Source organism: Scomber scombrus, chromosome 14 (genome assembly GCF_963691925.1).
Source record: "Scomber scombrus chromosome 14, fScoSco1.1, whole genome shotgun sequence".
In the NCBI taxonomy this organism is placed as follows: Eukaryota; Metazoa; Chordata; class Actinopteri; order Scombriformes; family Scombridae; genus Scomber; species Scomber scombrus.
Window position 1 is genome coordinate 25,348,580 of NC_084983.1, and position 20,316 is coordinate 25,368,895.

The 20,316-nt window shown below is 41.4% G+C and overlaps 1 protein-coding gene across 2 annotated transcripts; it reads right to left on the bottom strand.

The window, feature by feature from the left end:
- Nucleotides 1–820: 820 nt before the first annotated feature.
- Nucleotides 821–14,875, bottom strand: tcerg1b (transcription elongation regulator 1b (CA150)). Of its 2 annotated transcripts, XM_062433172.1 has the most exons (21): nucleotides 14,829–14,875; nucleotides 13,032–13,263; nucleotides 11,792–11,944; nucleotides 11,360–11,636; nucleotides 11,017–11,259; nucleotides 9,697–9,756; nucleotides 8,406–8,606; nucleotides 7,854–7,960; nucleotides 6,937–7,025; nucleotides 6,675–6,835; nucleotides 6,498–6,579; nucleotides 6,240–6,375; nucleotides 5,811–5,900; nucleotides 5,569–5,687; nucleotides 5,213–5,363; nucleotides 4,935–5,099; nucleotides 4,542–4,724; nucleotides 4,111–4,290; nucleotides 3,853–3,936; nucleotides 3,145–3,245; nucleotides 821–1,605 (listed from the first exon to the last, which is right to left on the bottom strand). In XM_062433172.1, exons 1-21 carry the CDS (start codon nucleotides 14,873–14,875, stop codon nucleotides 1,404–1,406), a joined length of 3,063 nt encoding a protein of 1,020 aa, XP_062289156.1. In that variant the 3' UTR covers nucleotides 821–1,403. The 2 variants fall into 2 exon arrangements, with proteins under 2 accessions (XP_062289156.1, XP_062289157.1); XM_062433173.1 differs by lacking the exon at nucleotides 9,697–9,756 and having other exon boundaries at nucleotides 14,829–14,867.
- Nucleotides 14,876–20,316: the final 5,441 nt, after the last annotated feature.

The window sequence follows — 20,316 nt, forward strand, 5'->3', positions numbered from 1 at the left end:
ATTTCTGTGTAAATAAATCTGCAATATATAAATGTGCAATATGCAGAAGTTCCTAAGATTATATACAGTATGTGTGCTGGGATTTACAGTGAGGGAAGAATCAGTTTGTTTTAGTGCGAGTGGGAGGTTTCTTCCAGTTGCAAAATGCATTGCCATTTAAATTAAGAGGTCAAAAAACTTCCATAAAAAGCCTTGTAATGCATGTGTATGAGTATTTTGAGCCCTCCCTACTTATTAATTCTCCAAGATTTTTTTAAAATGAAGAAATCTAATTTCATTTCCTACCTTTGTGTTATTCTATTTCTTATCATCACTTTGAGTTTGCAGAGATGCTACTGCATGCCACTATATGCATATAACCAGTTTGTGAAGAGGGTCACACTCAGAACTGTATGTTTCACTTAATTGTTCGTCTGTCACAGGGCGTTCTCGGTCACTGGATGAAGGCCAGATGGCAAATTAAATCCAGTGAAACATACATTTGAGTGCTGCCCTCTTCTCACAAAATGATCATTACTTTCATCCTTTGTTCTATGACCATGTCGACTTTATCAGCAAATTGAAATTAAAGTCATATGCGTTGCTATCTTTATTTCATTATGCTGCCAACTTGTTTTCTGTTTTGATATGTATTAATGTCACATATGTTGTAAGTGATGCTTTCTGTAAATAAAGTGATGGGGAGAAAAAAGCAATAGTATGAGTTACACTGGGTCATAACTTCCTAATAATAATGGTAATATTTGCACAACAGTGTTAAGTGTATTTGATGTGATGCCAAGTTAGAAAGAAGAAAAACACCGGACGACATATTGAAAAACAGTGGAAGTTGCCTTTATTTACTTCAACAGAGAAACTGCTGCAACATCGGAGTAAACCACTGAGCATAAACTAACATTCACACTGAGCCGCTGAAACAATGACTGGCACAGTGGAGCAGTAAGGCTTAAGGATGCCTCAGACTCATGCACTCACACTCGCTCATGCACGCACCACACACAGACACACACACACACATTCTCACACATACTCAACTTGATTTACATCAGCTATCTTACACCTCTGTGGCTGCTCGGGCAGCAGCCATGTCACTATCCCTCTCCCTCCAATGAAGTCAGTCAGAGGTGAAAGGGTCAAGGGACACCTTGAAATCAGGTAACCTCTGTTCCCTGCTCTTGCCTTAGATGCTGGGCTATTTCAGGGCTAAGAGGCGACATAACACAGAGATCTTAACCGTTCATCTCTATGGTACATCTCTAAGCAACATAACCCACAGCGATAACACTGCGAGGCCAGCCGTGGGCCTAGAGGAGGGGGTTCGGGGGGTGTTGGGGGGAGGTCATGCTCTGGCCAAAGGAGGGCAAGGAGGAGTAGGGCACCGGCTGAGAAGGTGATTTTGTTGGTCACTTTGTAGAGCGTCGGGTGGGCTCGGAAGCTGTGGGGGGAGGTGGTGGGCCACGGCGGTCTAGGTCTTCGATATAGAACATGATGAGCTTCCTGCGCTCCTCAGGGACACACTCCAGGACAAGGTAGCGCTTGTCGTTCTGAAGGATCTTCTCCACATCCTTCAGATGCTGCTCTGACTCCTGGATCAGCTTTCTTGACCTGGGGGAGAAGAGCATGTCAGACATGCAGAGGTACTCTGGGGCAGGATGATACTATGAACAGTATCCTTCCTGTATACTAGACACACTGAGTTTTAAATAAAACAGCAGCTGTTCAGATTTTGGTTCATGTCTCTACATTGATTCCCTTTTCTAGAACATGGCCTTAATTTTTTGACTTTTTGACAGGTCAGAGGTTTAAAAACATCTGAGATACTGACCATTTTGATGTGCATATTAATATTCCACTATTATTCAGACAATGACAATATACCACATGTTTTACAGGTCATTAGGCCTCATTCCAAATGCAGCATTTTCCAATTAAGACATTCAGGATTTGCCGATATCATTCATGTTTTAGGAGTGTTCTTTGGACATGTATACAGCACATTTGAAATACGTGTCTCAAAAGGGGATTTTACCGCAGTCTGCGACACATAGCCTCTTGCCTGTTTACCCCTGTGCAGGCTAAATACTGGAGCAGGAAAACGGACAGAGGAGAGGAATGAGAGCAGAGTGGAGAGCTGTTCAGAGCTGGCTTGAAAAACAAGAGCGCTTCTTCTCCACGATGGGGACAGAGGGGGATTGGTTATTATCCTGACACGCATTCACAGACTGACATCGACAACTCGGTGTGATGTACCAGTAACACTCAGCAGTGTAGTAAAAATTATGGGAGAACCGAGGTACTAGATGTGCCTGTAACTATATATTTATAATAAATAGTTATATATCAGTATCACTTATGAATATCAGGCAACAGTTTCAGTGCCTGCAGAGATTTAGTGATTCCTGTTCCCAGTGGAGCAGAGGGAAATCCTGACAACCCTCTGCATGTAAACAGGAATATTACTGGAATACTGATTTTCATTAACCATGTAAACAACTTAGTAGGAATATTGTCTTTTTCAGCATATGGTCAAAAACCAGAATATTTGGTGCATGTAGCCAGTGAGAGACACAATGTGTGTCAAATGACAGATTATCACAATCTCATCCTGTCATCTATTATGTCTGCACCTTGACTCAACTGCTATCTCAGCAAAAAAAAAAACAGCAACTTGTTTTTAGCGCACTTCCTCATTGTTCAGCTACTTGAGAATTTGTAACACGGATGTTTTGAATCTCTGTCCTCTAATGCTCGTCTTCCCTCGTTTATAAGTCGCTTTGGATAAAAGCATCTGCCAAAAAGCTGAGATGAATTTACCAAAGTTTCTAAGCCAAATCTTTTTTTTTACCCATTTCAAACACACATTTTGAAATATTTGTCTCACAATCTGCTTAATATAGTGAATAATTAACTCAAACTGCATCTACGGTCGTGGGTAAATAATGGAAAAATTATAAAAAAGTGGAGTTGCTCTGATACTTATGTCCAAAAACGAGGAAGAATCTCTAATATTTCTGTGCTGCAGTTGTATCAGGTTATATATATGAAATATACTTTCAGCAAATACAATTTCTAATATATATATAATTGATTTTAATGATACTCATATTGATTATACTCCATGTATGTGTAAGTGAGAGTACAGACCTGTATGTGATGAACTTTGTCTCTTTTAACAGGGTTCTGAAGTCGGCTTTAGCTGTGATGTACTTGTCTTTGATGTAGTCTTCAAACTCCCGTTGTCTCTTCTACAAAACACAGATTAACACATCAGACTGCAGATAAAACAGACATGCATTTCACATTAATATTGGGACGTAATTAAACTCACACAATAGTCTCTTTAAGACCCAAAAGAGAAAATATTAAACACCTTTAATTCATTCATTCAGGATTTGAGTTAATGAAAAAGACAAATGCTGATTTTGACTATAAGACTGATGAGTTTAGTCAAATGCTGTTTGGGCTGACTGGAGACATTTATGTGGAACAATAGGTGGGCGTGGAACATTATACAGATGTTGTCAAAGGTTGCTTAAACTGAATAGTTGAAAGAGAATACTGACAGTGTTGAGATGGAAATAAGTTCAACAGCAAGGAAATGTTGAGGGACAACTAACTAAATAACTAATTGGACAACAGAAAAACAGACTTGTAGCCAGGAGTTGTTAGTTTTGATCTTCATAGATTGTTTTTTTCTCTTCTTTTACCTGAAGATTCTTGCAAGGTAACTATAGTATGTCCTAGTATCACTTGTCAAAAAACTACAGTTAGAAAATGACTGCAATAATTAATCATTTTCTAATAATACAAACATAATAGCACAGGTGGGAGGATACAGATTTAAAGCCTTACTCTGTCACTGGAGGAGAACTTAATACAGCGAGGGTCCTCTTTGATGACCTTCTTTACCTCCTTCCATGTAGTCGTCAGCGTGATCTACAACACAAACAAAACAAAAAATCTGTAAAAGCCTGTAAAAAAAAATCTGCTATGAAGGGGATACGAGTCCTTCTAAATAATTGATGGAGCACATAAATATTTGATGCATCATTCATAAAGATGACTTTTTTCCCAGTTGTTGACAGTTTCTTTTGTGTGTGCATTTCTCACCATGCTGGTTTCGTCGAGCAGCTGCCTGAAATGTTCTTTCTTCTTCTTGGCCAGTGCTTCTACGTGTTCGTTAAACAGCTTCTCCTTCTCTTCTCTCTCCAAGAGTGATGCCGACTCCCAGCGATGGTCCTTCCGCAGGTTACGGCGTGTGTCTGACCACGTCGCATCTGAAGAACGTACCTAAGAGTTCAATAAACAAAAAAACACTTTAAACATACTTAACTTCATCAAACATTAAAAAAGAGCTCCCCAAAACATCCTGTATGACATCATAACAGCAGTCCTAGCTCTAAAATCTGACATTTCTGCTAGAACTCATCGTAAATGGCTGGAATCGGTTATTTTTTTAATTAAAATCTAAATATGACAATTCTTTTAGTCACATCACAGAAAGCTTCATGGGGAAATAAACCAACTGCAGAGTATCTCACCATATCAGACATGAGAGCTTTGAAATGCTGGATGGCCTCCTCCCTCTTGTGCTGCTCCCGCTCTCGATCGATCTCTTTGGTCTGTTCTGATCGGGCCTTCTGCACCTCCCGCTCCCTCTCTCTGAGACTGGCTTCGATACGAGCCTGCCGCTCCAGCTCTCGCTCCTTATCGATGTCCACGCTCTGCGGGGGACAACACACATGGTCAGTTGTGTCAGTTTTGTTAGCTCAACATCAGAGCCGTAAATAAAGGTCAGCTGGAATCTATCTTACGATGCTTCTCACAAATTAACATAAATCAATAAATCAAGTAACTAATAACAGCTGCTCTCACGCCTGATTGAAGTCATTCTTTCCATTTGTCAAATACACATTTCACAAAGGAGCTCTTACCTTTGCCTGTTTCTCCATGTACTGTTTGAAAAGTTCTTCTCTGAGTGCGGAGCTGTCCACAGCCTTATACCGAGGGTCTGTTTCCAGCCTCTCCTTGACCTTACTCCACCGCTGGCCTCCCTCCATGTGCTGCTCACTTATTAGATCGTAGAAGTCTTGCTTCACCTGCACGAAAACACAAACACGCATCAAAATGAATTTAACATCTAGCAAAAAGCTCTCAGTTGCAGACGAGTGATAATAGCCGACACTGCACTCTGATGGTGTTTGAGTGATACCTTCTCTCCTCTGGACTTTGAGTCTTCTTTCTCTCTCTTCTTCATAGCAGTCATGAATTCGATGAAGATTGCCTCCCTGTCCTTCATCTTCTCTATGGTCTTAAATCGGGGGTCTCGACCATGCTTCACCGCAAATTCACTAAATGTTGTCCTGATGTCATGATGGAAAGAAAAAATTGCAGTTGGAACATTTTTCAAACCAAAGAGAGAAGTGAAGAGACTATCTATGGATTCTTCAGCACAACCAAGAGTAATGCATAGTTAATGTTTCACTTGTGCTCCCCACAATGTAACTCTCCACTAGATGGTAATTAGTAACGGTGTAATATTTGTAATATGAACCTAGTAAAATTCACCTGGGTGTGAGCTTGGCGTCCTCCATCATCCTCCTGAACTCGTCTTTGGCCTGCATGAGCTTGTTCTTCTTCTCCTTCCTCTCCTCTTCTGCTCGTGTCTTCACATACTGATCAAACACCTGAAGTGAACATAAGGAGTAAAAACTATGACTGATTAATTTGTAATTAAATGACCATGACATGGTACTAGTAACACTGTGAAAAACATGAGGATGAGTAATGTTAAGGGAGAGCAACTGAACCTGTTTCCTTTCTTTAGGGTTGAGCAGAAGGTACCGAGGGTCAAACACGATCTTATGAAGCTCTTTGTCCCAAGTGGAGAATGCAGACACCTACATGTAAGACAGATAACACCGGCGTTAGACAGACCGCTGAGCAGTGACCATGAAGCTCTGTTATAACCCACTAAAGTCTCACATGAAAAGATTCAACATTTTAGTCTACATTCAGCAAAATAAACAAAACACAAAACTCAGAACATTATGTAAAATTTCACGTAGTCCTTGACAATGTTGCAACGAGGTAAGACCAGATAAGATGTAACGAGGTTTGTAAAAACCTCACATAAAATAAATGATGCAGGGGTTTTCCTGTTAATTTTAGGACTGCCTAAGTGCCTGAAAGCCCAGTCCTGAGACTGTGTTAAAATATGTAACTGAAGTATTTCTCACCCCTCTCTCCAGCAGCATTTCCCTGAACTGTGTCATCCGAGCCTCTAGCGGCACTATAGCTCTTTCTCTGGCAGCTCTGAGCTCTGCCTCCATCGCTGCTTCCTTCTCTGTATCGGCCTCCTTCACATCTTCCTTCCTGTGAGGGTGAAACAACAAAAGGTCAAGAGATAAAGATGACTGGGGATGAAGAAGTAAAGTCACTTCTTATAGACTTTGCAGCATAGTATCATTAACCAATGGGAGAATAACGTTACTTACTTCCTTTTTTTGGCTTTGGTTGGCTCTTCATCCTGATTCTCTTCAGTAGCAATGGCTAATTCTGGCTCTTCCTTACTGACGCCTGTATATAAACACACATCTCATTATTCCCAATAATCAAAACTGATGTATTCTGTTATGATCACTGACTTCATGTGAGTGAGTGTTTGTCCGCACCTGTCTTCTTGCTGTCCTCCAGGCCCCTCTTGTGCGGAGGCTCCTGAATGTGCTTGTCAACGTCAGATCGACCAACCAGCTCCTCCGGCCGGTCCCACATGGACAGCCGCGTTGTCGGGTTGTAGAAGAACACACGTTCGTCACCCGTCCACACCACGCACCTGATCCAAGATCGAGAGATAAGAAAGGGGAGGAAAAAATGAATTAGATTGATTGCAATTTAGTGGGGAGGAGATATTCTGTGGTGTTGTAGTTGGCGTACCACGGCGTGCCGGGGATGGGGTTGGTGGCGACAGGCCTGGCTTTCTGAGCTGCTTTCTCCTCCTCTGTCATCTCCTCTTCTTTAGGCTCCTTGAAAAAGAAAGAATGTGTTTATCACCTTTACAATTAGATTTAACCAGGCGGGGAGCTCTGGTCCTCTGAAATGAGGCCAACGCAGAAGTAAATTAAAACTGCATTCTATCAAAAGGCCACCAGGGGGCGACCGTTTTGGTGTCAAAAGGACTTCACCAGAATTCACCAACTTCTCACTTGATTTCTAACCTCAGTAAACGTTTTCAAAATGTGTTTATGGTCTCAATCGCTAGTTTAACGCCTTCTTCAATGCAGTATGATGTTCATTTGTGAAATGTTGGCCTCCCTGATTTTATATGTGACGATAAAGCAGGGTATGCATTAGGGCGTGGCTACGTCGTGATTGACAGGTTGATTGGTTCACAGGCTCAGGAGGACGCCTCATGCTCCTCCTGATGCCCATATAAGTAGAATCCGTGTTTTTATTTTTACCCAGCATGCACCGGAAATTTTCAAGATGGTGCTGCTCAGATCCGAAACTATTCGCTTCCAAGCAGCAGTCCACAAACCAATGGGTGACGTCACGGATGTTACGTCCATTTTATATACAGTCTATGGATTTAACTGTTAAACTCTACCATATATTATGTTAGACTAATTATATTCTTAAAAGGATATGTTTGTATTGTTTATTATAGTAGTATTTTAACATGTGTATTTTTGTGAGGTAGCATAAGTATAGGCTGTACAGTGTAGTAATAATCAAACCTTCTTTTACATGTTTTGGTGACACTGTATATATATTGTCATGTCAAAAATTTTGAATTTAAATTTGAGAGTTGAAAAAAAAAAAAATTCAACCAAGTAATTTTAGTCTTCACAAACCTCCTTGACATTGTTAGTGTTCTCTGTTTTGTTCTCTTCGTCCTCCATCTCCATTGCCTCAGCTTCTTCCTGGGCCAGACGCTCCTTGATCTTCTCTGCTTCTCTTTCTGGGGACAGGGAGGACGGAAACACGCACGCACACACACACACAGAGAGTGAATAACTAAATGTGATGTAGTTCAGCTCAACAAATACAACATGTCAACAATTCAGCCAATTATTCCATTCCTATAAATGCTTTACAAACGCTGACTTAAACCTGCTATTCATCAGGTGTCATACCTGCAGGTGACACTGGTAAATTTTAGGACACCTAATGTGGGATCGGGGGGGTTCTGGTATGTTTGGCTGCACATCTCATCTGACAAATAAGAGTGTTGTTGGTGAGCAGAGAGTGAAACAAGGTGAAGCTATGTTACTGGTTATTCTGGAAACCAACTTTTAGCTTAGCACTAATACCAATTATGATATGACAGTTTTGAAAGCTACTGAGTGCTTTGAAATCTCCTGTGTGTGTGTATGTGTGTGTGTGTACTAGTCAGCTGTGCACACCTTTCTCCAACACGGCGTGTGGCTTCTCCCAAGTGGACTCCAGTGTTCGGTTGTTGTAGTAGTACGTTTTCCCATCAGCTGTTTTGTACTCTGACCACTCAGGGAGATGCAATGATCCGGCCATGGAGGCGGGAGCTGCCGAGAGAGCCAGCTGTGGGTGCATCATGGAAACTAAAGGCGGGCCCATACCAGGGATCATACCTATCATGGGTCGGGGAGGAAAGAGACACACTGATGATTGGGTGAGTTATTTTGATGGTAGTTGTAATGGACTAAACTCTAGAAAAGACATTGCTATCCATTTGTGATATGTTATTTCCAAAACATGTGTATTAGCAAAACCAGAGGTAGGACAGAGAGCTTCAAGGGTAGAATAAGACTGATTCACTGCAACTTAAATAAAGCTATCTCTGTTAAGTGCCTGCTCATCCTGCTGAATACTTATAAAAGAATATCTTAATCATTTTGTGGAGGAAGCTGCTCGAGTCTAAAGATGCCTTGAACAAACATAACTGACTGACAACAAACACCGACCACATACACAAACAAACAAAGTAGTGACCACACACACACACAACCATGCCACAATAGTAGACAACCACATGACCACAACACATCTAGCCCTAACTGTAGCGCTGCTGAATCCCTACGACAAAACACTTAAGAAATAACAGTTTAGCGATCATTACTGTTGTCTCCAGATTGTCCTAACAAAGACGGCTTCTGTCTGTTTACTGTCACCAACCGCACACATCAAAATAGAGATGATCAATAATGATTTGGCACGATCTGACATTTTGCTTGCTGCAACAGGTGTCTCTTCATTTGCTAGTCACAGTAACCCGAGAAAAAAACAATTGAGTTTTACTCCAAACAGTGCTGAGGACAACGCGCAAACAAAGTGCATTCATTTCAATCTGCATCAAGTGAGAGTTTTTGTCTGTTTTAAACAAGGGAATGCTGGGAACTAGATTTTAAATATTAACATGTAAAACATCTTAAATCTGGTGATTAAATGTTGCATGTGGTCTAGGTTTTATAATTCAAGTAAATACAATACATTGAACATGTTAAGTCTGCAAGTATGTCACATTGAAGCTGGATACACTCTGCTTCTGTCTGTTAGAATGAAGGAAATTTCACCTATGTACACCGGATGGATCATGTTCACAGCATTCACCACCATGCCACTGTTTGAGGGGTACCCATATATACCACATGATTCATGTAGACATCATTCACTACCATGCCATCTACTGTAGGTCTGAGAGGCGAGCGGCTGGGTGTTTACCGTTGGCGCTGGGGCCTGCCTTTACACAGGGTGCACCTACTATCTGCATCATTGCTACACCTGCAAGAACAACGGACAAGCAGGCATCTGGTTGAAAACAGCAGGACACTGGACATCAGCTACCATGGTGTGTAAAGAGTTTGTGTGTGTTTGTGTGTGTGTGTGTGTGTGTGTGTGTGTGGCCCCACTCAGACAAACACACGCCCAAATTTAGGATTGTGGATGACTGTTATGCTTGTAGAGCTACAACAGTCACTCTGTTGATGTTGATGTGCCTGTTAAGTGTTTGGAGATGTTAGGACTGAGCACAATGTACACTGGGTTTAAAATCTAAAGTGAGATTTAATTGGAGGCTGTTATGTCTATATTAAGAAAAGTGAAAGAAAAAAAAGAAATAATTTTTAAAAAAAAAGGTAAACAAGCACATCTGAAAGAGTGAATGTTGAATCAAGAAGCTCTCAGTCTGATATTTATATATTAATAACCATCAATCCCTAACCGAGACAAAGCCCTGTCTGATTATAATCCTGATTTTGCCAGATACGTTGTCCATAAAGAACACGATAAACTTTCCAATAAGTAAAATGAGGGACAGAGAGAAAAGGAGGAACCAAAGAAGACACATAACAGAGGAGAAAAGCAACAGAAAAAAGACCTTGAAAGCAAACAACATTTGCATTAGCCCACATTTAAATTCAAGCCACTGCACTAAAGACTTGTTGTGTGACGCTTGATCAGCATGTTGTCTTTAAGAGATCTTTACATGTATAACTAATAATAATATGAGTAAGTGTTGCTTCTAATTAATCCTGCCCTCCTGTGATGCTCTGTTAACAGTCAGACGTGGAGTCTGCTGGCTTCCTTCATTTTACTGTTATTATGAAATGTACTCCTAATGCTGAGTCAGAGTTTTAAATGTCGTTCATCACTAAATGTTTTATACGGTTAGGAAATCCATTAGAGTGAACCATCAATCTTAACTGGCAACACTAAACTTCTTACATGTCAGACTAAAACCCAAATGATCATCTTATTACAGATATAAATGTGCAGGCGCATGAACCCCAATTAACAGGGTGGGACTGTAAAATCAGCCAGATTCTGTTTGTTTATGGGTCCGTCAGCTCGACCAGACACACAGGCAGCAAATTCAACATCATTGTTTATCTGGGTGCTAAACTTTGAGCTGCATTTCTTGTATGAAAGGTGCCAAACAAATAAAGTTAATATTATTATTATTATTTAGAGTTCTTCTTTCATTCTGTATATAAACGTATTATCAATTACAACTACATAGTGACAGCAGGTTGTGTTTCTTACCTGGTAGAGGGATGTGCATGCCTGGCAGAGGCACCCTGAAAGGTGGCACCATGACAGGGGGGAAGGCAGGTATGGCTGCAGTGGTCTGGGCAACACTGTGAGGCATGGCTGCAGGCAGCAGTGGCATGGTCTGCACTGCCGTAACAGGTGATGGCACCGTGGAAACAGTCACCACAGTGACTGGAGACACAGCAACAGTTGAGGTCACTGAGGCAATAGAGTTAAGGTCTGCTACAACAGTGGCTATTGGGAACAAAAAAAAACAAAAAGAAGAGACATTTTTTAATTAGCTCCCTCTTACTGTGCATGCATGTGTATACTTGATATAAGACTATGTACTAACCTGCGATGGTCACAGAGGGGGCAGAGGTGTTAATGGAGTCTGGACTGGAGGTGTGTGTGCGGGAGGTGGTTGTGGACAGGGCCTGAGTAGGGGAGACTGCTGCTGCCGTGCTGGCTGTAGTGTTGACACTGCTTGAGCTTGCAGCTGCAGTCACCCCCACACCTGTACCCGGCACTGCGGTCCCAAGAAGGGGGTTGAGTTCAGACTGTTGGATGATCTTCACACCATCTGGTTTACTCCACGATGACTCTCTGGTCCTGGCGTTGTAGTAATATGCCTTTGGAAGGAATAATAGAGAAGACGACACATGTAACAGCGGTTATCTACTTTTTACAAAAAGTCTAATATTAGAACAACATTTAACTCTTTTTCCTAAAATCCTAAAGTCATGTAAAATTGACAGCATGCACAACCCTGTTACTCCCAACTTACCTTTCCTTCTGGCGTCTTGTTCTCTACCCAGATCTCTTCTGCAGGGTTAAGTGCAGGGTTTCCAGATGCAGGGACGGGGGGCATACCAGGAGGAAACAACATCCCTGGAGGCGGGGGCAGGTTACCCATGGGAGGGGGGAGGAACGGGGGTCTCTGCAGAAAAAAAGAAAAAAGGGCCAAGCATTGAATTGACTGTAAGGACTAGGGGTTAATAATCTAAATAAGTCCTCCATCCACCAACAAAATGTGACCCTCTAAATGAGGTGGTTCATGAATCGATATCGTATCATCCAAGAATCACCATGCACTTCGAGAATCAATTATTTTCTCCACCCATAGTAAGAAAATTGTGGTAATAATAATAATAATACTGTTGTTATTCAATTAGACAGGAATCAAGCTTTCTGTCGAGTCAATTTCTTTGCAGACTCTAACTGCCAGATGTCTTATTCACACTCATATTCACCCCGGGGCTAATCACCTAACATCTTTATCCCGAGGTCTTTGCATATGACGAGTAGAAGAAAAAGCCTTAACATCAAGATTAGCCACACTGGAAGGAATCAGTCATCGATGATGGAGTGTATCAATCAGTGGACTCACATCAACCCTGTGACTATACGATGACTGTGAGCAACCACAGAGTAAACAGGTAATGATTTAACTTCAATACTACGTCTGGTATCTCTTTTCAAATGACTCAGGTCTTCTCATTGCTCAGTGCAGTTGGATGAATTCATATGAGACAGTGGTCATTCTGGTCGTTTAACTGATAGCAGAGACTTGCAATTTAGTTCCTTACACTTAACTTAGGCCTATAAACCACTGACTTACACAGAATAATTACCAGATACAAGTTTATGGTTTCACCTCTCTCTCTCTCTCTCTCTCTCTCTCTTCCACTCATCCACACAGGTAGCTGCGTTGGACTGGACCAGACTCAGAAGTGTACTAATAGGTGAAATCTGAGCACCTTGTATGTGGTAACAATATACTGTACTCTCTTGTCCCTCCACACTACAGAGTGGTATTACTCTGGCTCAGAACAGGAGGGTGCAAACTGAATAAAATGCCGTATCACAGTGTACGTACTTTTATAATGATTTATCAATATTTATTGCGTTACAATAAATTGTATGAACAGACTAAGAGCACTGTAATATTCACTGAATATCCAACCTGAAGAAAAACACGATGATACAGTAAAACATGCCCTTCACTTAACAATGGAAATGGTTACCTGAAGGTGGGGAGGTCCAATAGGTGGGGGCATGCCTCCTGGTGGTGGGATGGGTGGCATGTTGGGGTCAAAGGGTGGACGTGCATAGGGGGGTCGTGGCGGAGGTCCTCTCATCATCCCAAAAGGAGGCGGCGGTGGCCTTAGGAGTGGTGGTGGGCCACGTAACACCGGGGTCTGGGCAGGCGCAGGTGCAGATGCAGGGCCACGGAAGCGCACCGCCTGCTGTGCCATTCTAAAACACCAAAATATCAACTTTTATCAGTGTTCGATACCAGACCTGTCGAGTAGCATTAGCTCTGATATCACAACTCTGATCAATACTAACTCGAGTTATCAAACGACTCAACAAAACTGAGTAATTCTAATGTCCGAAACTGTAATTACAGGTTAGGTGGGGTATTATGAAAAAAAATTACAATTATTAAAAGGATGTTCTTGCATATCATAATATATACGTATACATAAAAAGTCATTTAGGAATCATTCTTTACAGCGTTGATCTGGGCACCAATATTGTGCTTCATAAAATGAATCAAATGTCCCACAATGACATAATATAAGTAATATACTGCATACATACTGAAGGTTATGCAAAATGATACAATTTGGAGTTTACTTAACACCACAGAAAGAGTATATTAAAATTGTTATATTGAGTAATGACTCTTAGTAGTTAGTAGTCTAACCATAATGCAATTATTGTTTTGTTTTTACAATAATATTGTACTGCTGATTAATGCACGTTACATGAGAAGCAGAAATATGTTCCTGGAAATGCTGAATCCCACTGAAATGGGTTTGGATTTTGCTGTGTAGCTTTTAGCTGTTGTACTTTATGCAGTTATCGTTGAAGTCCCGCTGCACACAAAAACATGCAAACCACTTTCACATTCGTCTGTTCAGAGTGGAAAGTTTCTCTGAGCTCACAAAAAGTCAGACTTTAAAGGCATGTTTGAGCGGGATTTTAACATCACAACTAGTTTGGAGCCAATCCTGGTCCAATATGCAACTTGAAGCCTCCAGTGCACATACAGTGAGGATGGACTTAACAGTGAAATAAGGAGACATCATATATCCAACAATTAAACTTTTAAAATGAAAAATATTTTACACATGCATAGATAAACAGGAGAGAAGGAGTAGAGGCAATTTTAAGGATGTAAAAAAGGTAAGTGAACTTCTTTGTGGAAAAGCATATTACACACAAATTATTCAAAGTTCAGCATATTTATACACATCTTAAAACGTGTCTGGGTGGGATATTTAAGGGGTTTAGTATTCATACATATGTGAGCTGTGAAATCGTAAAGGTGATATCTTCTTTCCTTTGCAGGGGGACACACTTTGATCCAAAACAAACTGAACACTTCATACGTGACAGACACTGAATGGAGTCTCATTATATTATGTGCACAGCAATGAATGTAGCGTAGCATAGCTTAGCCAGGAAGCTATTTTGCAGACACATTGGCGCACAGGCAGCACCGTGAACACAGGAAGGGCGTGTGATGAGAAACAGTCCGGTAAAACGGGAGACCACCGGTCTGTGATTGACCTGGCTGCCGGTGTTTACCGCGTGCCACGAGCGGACAGCAGACGCGAGCAGCCTGGCAACACAGGCTAGTTAGCTACGAGCTAGTTAGCTAGCGTGGCTCCATTCACAAGTAATGCCCCTGTTTATCAAAATCTATCAATATAAATCAACGCTGATTAACTGCATATAAATCCACAGCTTGTGCTTAATAACACAGATGCTGCGAATAATAAATATGATGCTTTATATGCTTTTTTTCTAACCTGTTGTCGCTGAACCCGATAGCCTCGCTCTCTGCCTGGTCCGCCATTACAGGAAAATGTAACCACTGTCTTCCTGGAAACGCCCCTAAGTGTTTTTTTTACTCTTCCTATTGGCTGACGTGTGCTGTCAATCATAGCGAAAGCCACGCTGTGTGGGTTCTGATTGGCTGATCAGTTCCCGTAATAAGTTTGGCTCAGCGTTCATTGGTCCGCTGTGTCCAATGTATCATGATGTCTTTGTTCAGTCAGTGAGCGGACTGTGGTTGATAGGACTGAAATATGGGCACTTGATATGACCAGTTATCTGTCTTTACTGTACTGGTGGTAGGTATGGTGTACTCTGTTGGGATTTTGTGCGTCCACTATTGTAAGAAATGGTGGAAAAAAGTATGGTATCCTTGAGGGTCATTATATTGTCATGTAGTGCAAGGTGCATACAGAAAAGACAAATCAAAAACAAATGACCAGAAAGTCATCTTTTTTAATTGTCCATAAATAATGTCATTTTGGGTGAAGCTTTCAAGATGAGGGACATTTGGGAAAAGCCATTCAGAAACATCAAGCCATAGAGCTTCACAATACATGCATTGGAAAAAAAGAAATGATCAGTAGTTTCAGTATCATCACAGGAAACACAACAACTGCCATTGGTTAATAAAACTTCTTATCCACTGTGGTGCATTTGGAGAGAGAGAGAGAGAGACAGGTGCAGCTGCTTTATAACCAAAAGGGGGTTAAACCAAATTCCTTCATTAAAGAAAGTATCAAACCATCATCCAGCAGAAGAGCATGATCAGCTGGAGACTACGCTCACTGTCATGCAAAACTGACAGACTGAGTAATTCATTTGTCCCCAGGGCCGTACAACTTTATAATCTGGCAATAAAAGGACCCCCACAGCCACAGCCTGGACTAAATTCACTAAATTCACTTTAAATTGTATATTGCACTATATTTTATTTAATTTAATTTTAATTTTAATTTTAATTTTAATTTGATCACTTTATCACACAGCCTCAGCCTTTGCTGTTTTTCTTATTTAGTATTTAGTATTTAGTATATTGTATTTTGTATTTTGTAATTAATTTTTTAGTATATCGTTCTTTGATGCAAAGCAAACTGCAGTGAAGGAAACATAATCTACTTGTTACTAATTTATTGATGTTGGAGGCAGAGCCTACAGCACCTTTAACCCTCCTGTTGTCCTCAGGTCAAGGAAGGACGGGAGGAAGGGAGGAGGGGAGGAAGGAAGGAAGGAAGGAAGGAAGGAAGGAAGGAAGGAAGGAAGGAAGGAAGGAAGGAAGGGAGTAAGGAGTAAGGAAGGAGGGTGGGAGGAAAGGAGGAAGGAAAGAAGGAAGGAAGGAAGAAAGAAAGAAGAGAAGGAAGGGAGGAAGGAAGGAAGGAAGGAAAGGAAGAAGGAACGAAGGAAGGAAGGAAAGGGGACGGAAGTAAGGAGAGAAGGAAGGGAGGAAGGAAAGGAGGAAGGAAGGAAGGAAAGGAGGAAGGGAGGGAGGAAGGACAGGAGGAAGTGAGGAAGGAAGGATGGAAGGAAGTGAGGAAAGAAGTATGGAAGGAGTAGGGAGCAAAGAAAGAGGGAAGGAGGAAAGAAAGAAGGAACAGTCAAAAGAGATGGGGTCAATTTGACCCGGGAGGACGACAGGAGAGTTAACATTACTGTAATGTAAAGCTGATAAACTGGACGGTTAAAATAATATTAATGTCAATTTAAAAAAACATCTGCTCCACTTCATTGTATTTAACAGATTATTTGATTCTGCACGTCATATATGATCCTCGCTTCTTTTTAACGGTAACAAGTGTCATATGAGGATACAATGATCCAACTGTAGACTGTAGTCAACATGTTAGATGTGGCTTAAAAAAGGAAAACACAATATAGACTTAAGCTTAAGTAGTAAAAATATTGAAAACCCACTTTTTTAGACTACACCTCATGCTAACGTAAACACCTTTAAAAAATTACTTTAATTACTTTAAAATGTTCAAGGTAACAATAATATATTATTTATCAGCATATTATTAAATCCAAACATGACATTTTATTTTATATCATAACGTATTATACAATAACAGCAGACCAACAGGGACAGTCACAGAACATTTTATTTTACCATGAAACCAAATGCAGACTAATCCTCCGAAATATAGCTGTATTATGTCTGAAAGTCTCCTAGAGCAGTCCCACGACGTCGACGTCATCCTCACATTTAATTTGCACATTGTTGTTAGCTGAAAACTGCGGACTGGCGCCAGTATCAGGCTGTCCGAGGCTCTCTAATGTCATGGTGGATCTAATGAGGACTTCAGCTGGCGGATGCTCCGACTGCATGAATTCCCTGGTGAGGCTGCTCAGAGCGGTCTCTCCCCTCTGCTGGTTGTGGTGATTCGTCACTCCCTGTAGAGGGCCGCTGGCATTTTGGCATCTGTGTAAAAAACTGAATTAAAGCATGCAACAAGTCAATTAGAAAAGGGTCCTTTAATAAATGTGTTAAATTGTGTCTGAGCTGTGAATTCCTCCTATTCTTCTATAATACAGTAAATGTTGTAAAAATGATCCATCTTGATAATGTGCATGTAAGAACAAAGCTGGCTGTAGAATAAAACTGAGGACGCTGGTGTGTTGAAACAAATGTGTTCCTTGCTCGCTACCTTGACGAGTGGATCTGGACCCTGGAGTGTGGACCCATTGGATGATATGGACAAATAGATGGGTAGGGATAGTAGCCCACTGTGTAGGGCATCATGGTGAGACATGGGTACACGGGTACACCCAGCAACTCGGACTGAGCTGGAGGCATGGCTTGTGGGACAAAAAAGGAAATGTCACGGTCCTGTCCTCCTTCTGGTCCTGCTCTCTGTCCTCCTTCTGGTTCTGCTCTCTGTCCTCCTTCTTGTTCTGCTCTCTGTCCTCCTTCTGGTCCTGCTCTCTGTCCTCCTTCTTGTTCTGCTCTCTGTCCTCCTTCTGGTCCTGCTCTCTGTCCTGCTTTCTGCCCTGCTTCCTGTCCTCCTTCTTGCTCTGAGGTAAAACTCTCTCTGTCTTTCTTCTTCAGAGGCCGAAACTCATAATCTGAGCCACAGTAAGTGAAAGTCGGAGGTTTACCATCCAGATTCATACTGATAATACATCCTGAACTTACAGTAATATTAATTATCCTCTAAGTGACTGACATTTAGCTGTGTAATGGTTCTTACCAGGGAATCGCTTTCTGTGGATGTGTTTCAATTTGTCAGACACTTCAAAGTAGGGCCTCTTCTGTTCCTGACTCAGTCTGGACCACTCGCAGCCCAGCTGAATACTGATGTCTGTCATGCTGGCTTCGGGGAAGGCTTCGTGCAAGGCAGCCCGGTGGATGCGAGCCCACACCATAAAGGCATTCATCGGCCGTTTAATGTGTCCATTCTTGTCCTGGCCAGTCTGCATCTGCTTCAGATCTGAGAGAGACATGTGGAGGAAAAGTTACTCATCATTTAGAAAAAGACTCCCATAGAAATCTGTAAGATAATACATTTGTCTTCATCACCCCTGGTCTTTGGGAGCACTGTACCTTCCTCTGTTGGCTGAATAGTAAAATTGATGACTGGACATCCGAGACCAGGTGAGGTTGGGGTTAGGTGGACTAGATCTGGGGTCAGCGGTTCTCTAGCTGCAGTGACCTGTCTCCTGGTGCTCTGGAGTGGGAATAGTAGCTCAGAAGTGTGGGCATGCATCAAGAGGTTGTTTTTCACCTCCTGTCTCAAAAACTAATGCAAGGCAACATACTTTTATGTACAGATCAATAAAAACATGGAGTGATCTTCCATCAGACATCAGACATTTAACAAGTAAAAAGGTTTTTAAAAAGAGGTTAAGGAAATAGACTACCTCAGGGCAAAAAAACCAGCCCCTCTATTAGTTTTTTTTTTTTTTACAGAATATGTGACTATATGATCATTAAGGAGGAATTTCCTTGTTTCATATAGCCACTATGTTGTTGTGCAACTCCTGACTATTTATAGTGTGGGTGTAGTGGTCCCTGTGGGTATACTCTCAATTTTGCCCTTTTTTAACGCAGCCCAGAAAAACGCCCTGTTTTACAAACAGTGACTACTCTGTTTAGTTTACCCAAAGATCCGTCAGTAGTATTTGCTCATTGTCAAATAATTTCTGCTGCTTGATCTCAGGGAGGAAGGATTATGAAATTACTAAACCAATACAGGCCCACAGACTTGTGAGAGACAGCTATGCATTTTGAGTGAACTATTAGTCCATCTACACTGTGGATGGACTAAGGAATAAGGAATGACACCTATTCTCTCACTTGGCAAGTCAGTAGTTTATTTTGTAAACTGTCTTTTTTAACAGCTCATTTGCAACAGATAGTGTGGGCCAGATGTGCCACTATTATAAAATTAACATGACTTGATCAGGAGCAGTTTGTAGGTATTAATGGTCACACAGGCAGCCTGCATGAATGTACAATATAAATGAGGCAAACATGGTGTTTTAGTTATTTTTTGAACATTTATTTAAATAAAATACTTCAGATCTGAATTTGACAATGCATCCTTGTTCATATTTCACCTTAGATTTAAAAAAAAACAAACACATATCATTCTCTTCCACACATCAAAATCAATCAGATAAACTCAAAAGTGCTTTCTTCACCATCCTAGGAAGAAAATGGGCAATTTGGCTCGCAGATACTACTGAAAGATAAGTATACCCTGGACTACACCACTGGGTACTTGTGATTGTTTCTGTTATTGTTAGTAGATTTGTTATAGATTCATTGTTTGCTTTTGCTCACTATTTACCATTCATTTTAGTACACTATTGTCTTGAATAATGATGTAATTATTACTTGTGTGGACCCCAGTAACCCCACCGTCCTCAAACCGGAAGTTGTAGACCGTCACTTTACGCAACTAGCCAATTGCGAGGTATAGTGGCTAATGGGGATCACTCACCTTGGCTGATACACCTTGATGAAGGGCTTTGTCAAAAAAAGTAGAAAAAGGGGGTAGCTTTCCGTTTCCAGCGTCAAACGTTGCGGTAAATGGTGCCGCCGCGTAGTTTGCGTTTTCCCGGCTCAGCCTCTGAAAGTAGCCCCCGTCTCCGGCCTGACAGAGCCGCCGGTCCCGGTCCGGTGGTCTGGTGGTATACGGACTGTAGTCGGGGTCACGTTCTTCAACAGTTTCTCGGTGTCTTTTTCTGTGCCACCTGTCCATTGTTTTTCCACTGCCGTGTTAACTTTTGGACCGTAGGAGCCAGATTTGAATGTAATGTGTTGTTTGATCCGGACTGTGATGAATTAAAAACCGCTTGTTGTCATGGCAACAGAACGTTTAGGAAACTGAACAGTGTCTAAGTAGGGTGGATTAGGACCACGTGGGACATTGATTAATGTGGGACAACTAGGCTCCAGTGCATTGATCTTTTTTTCTATTCAGTTATTTTAAAGCTAACTAAGTTATATTTTGTATAACA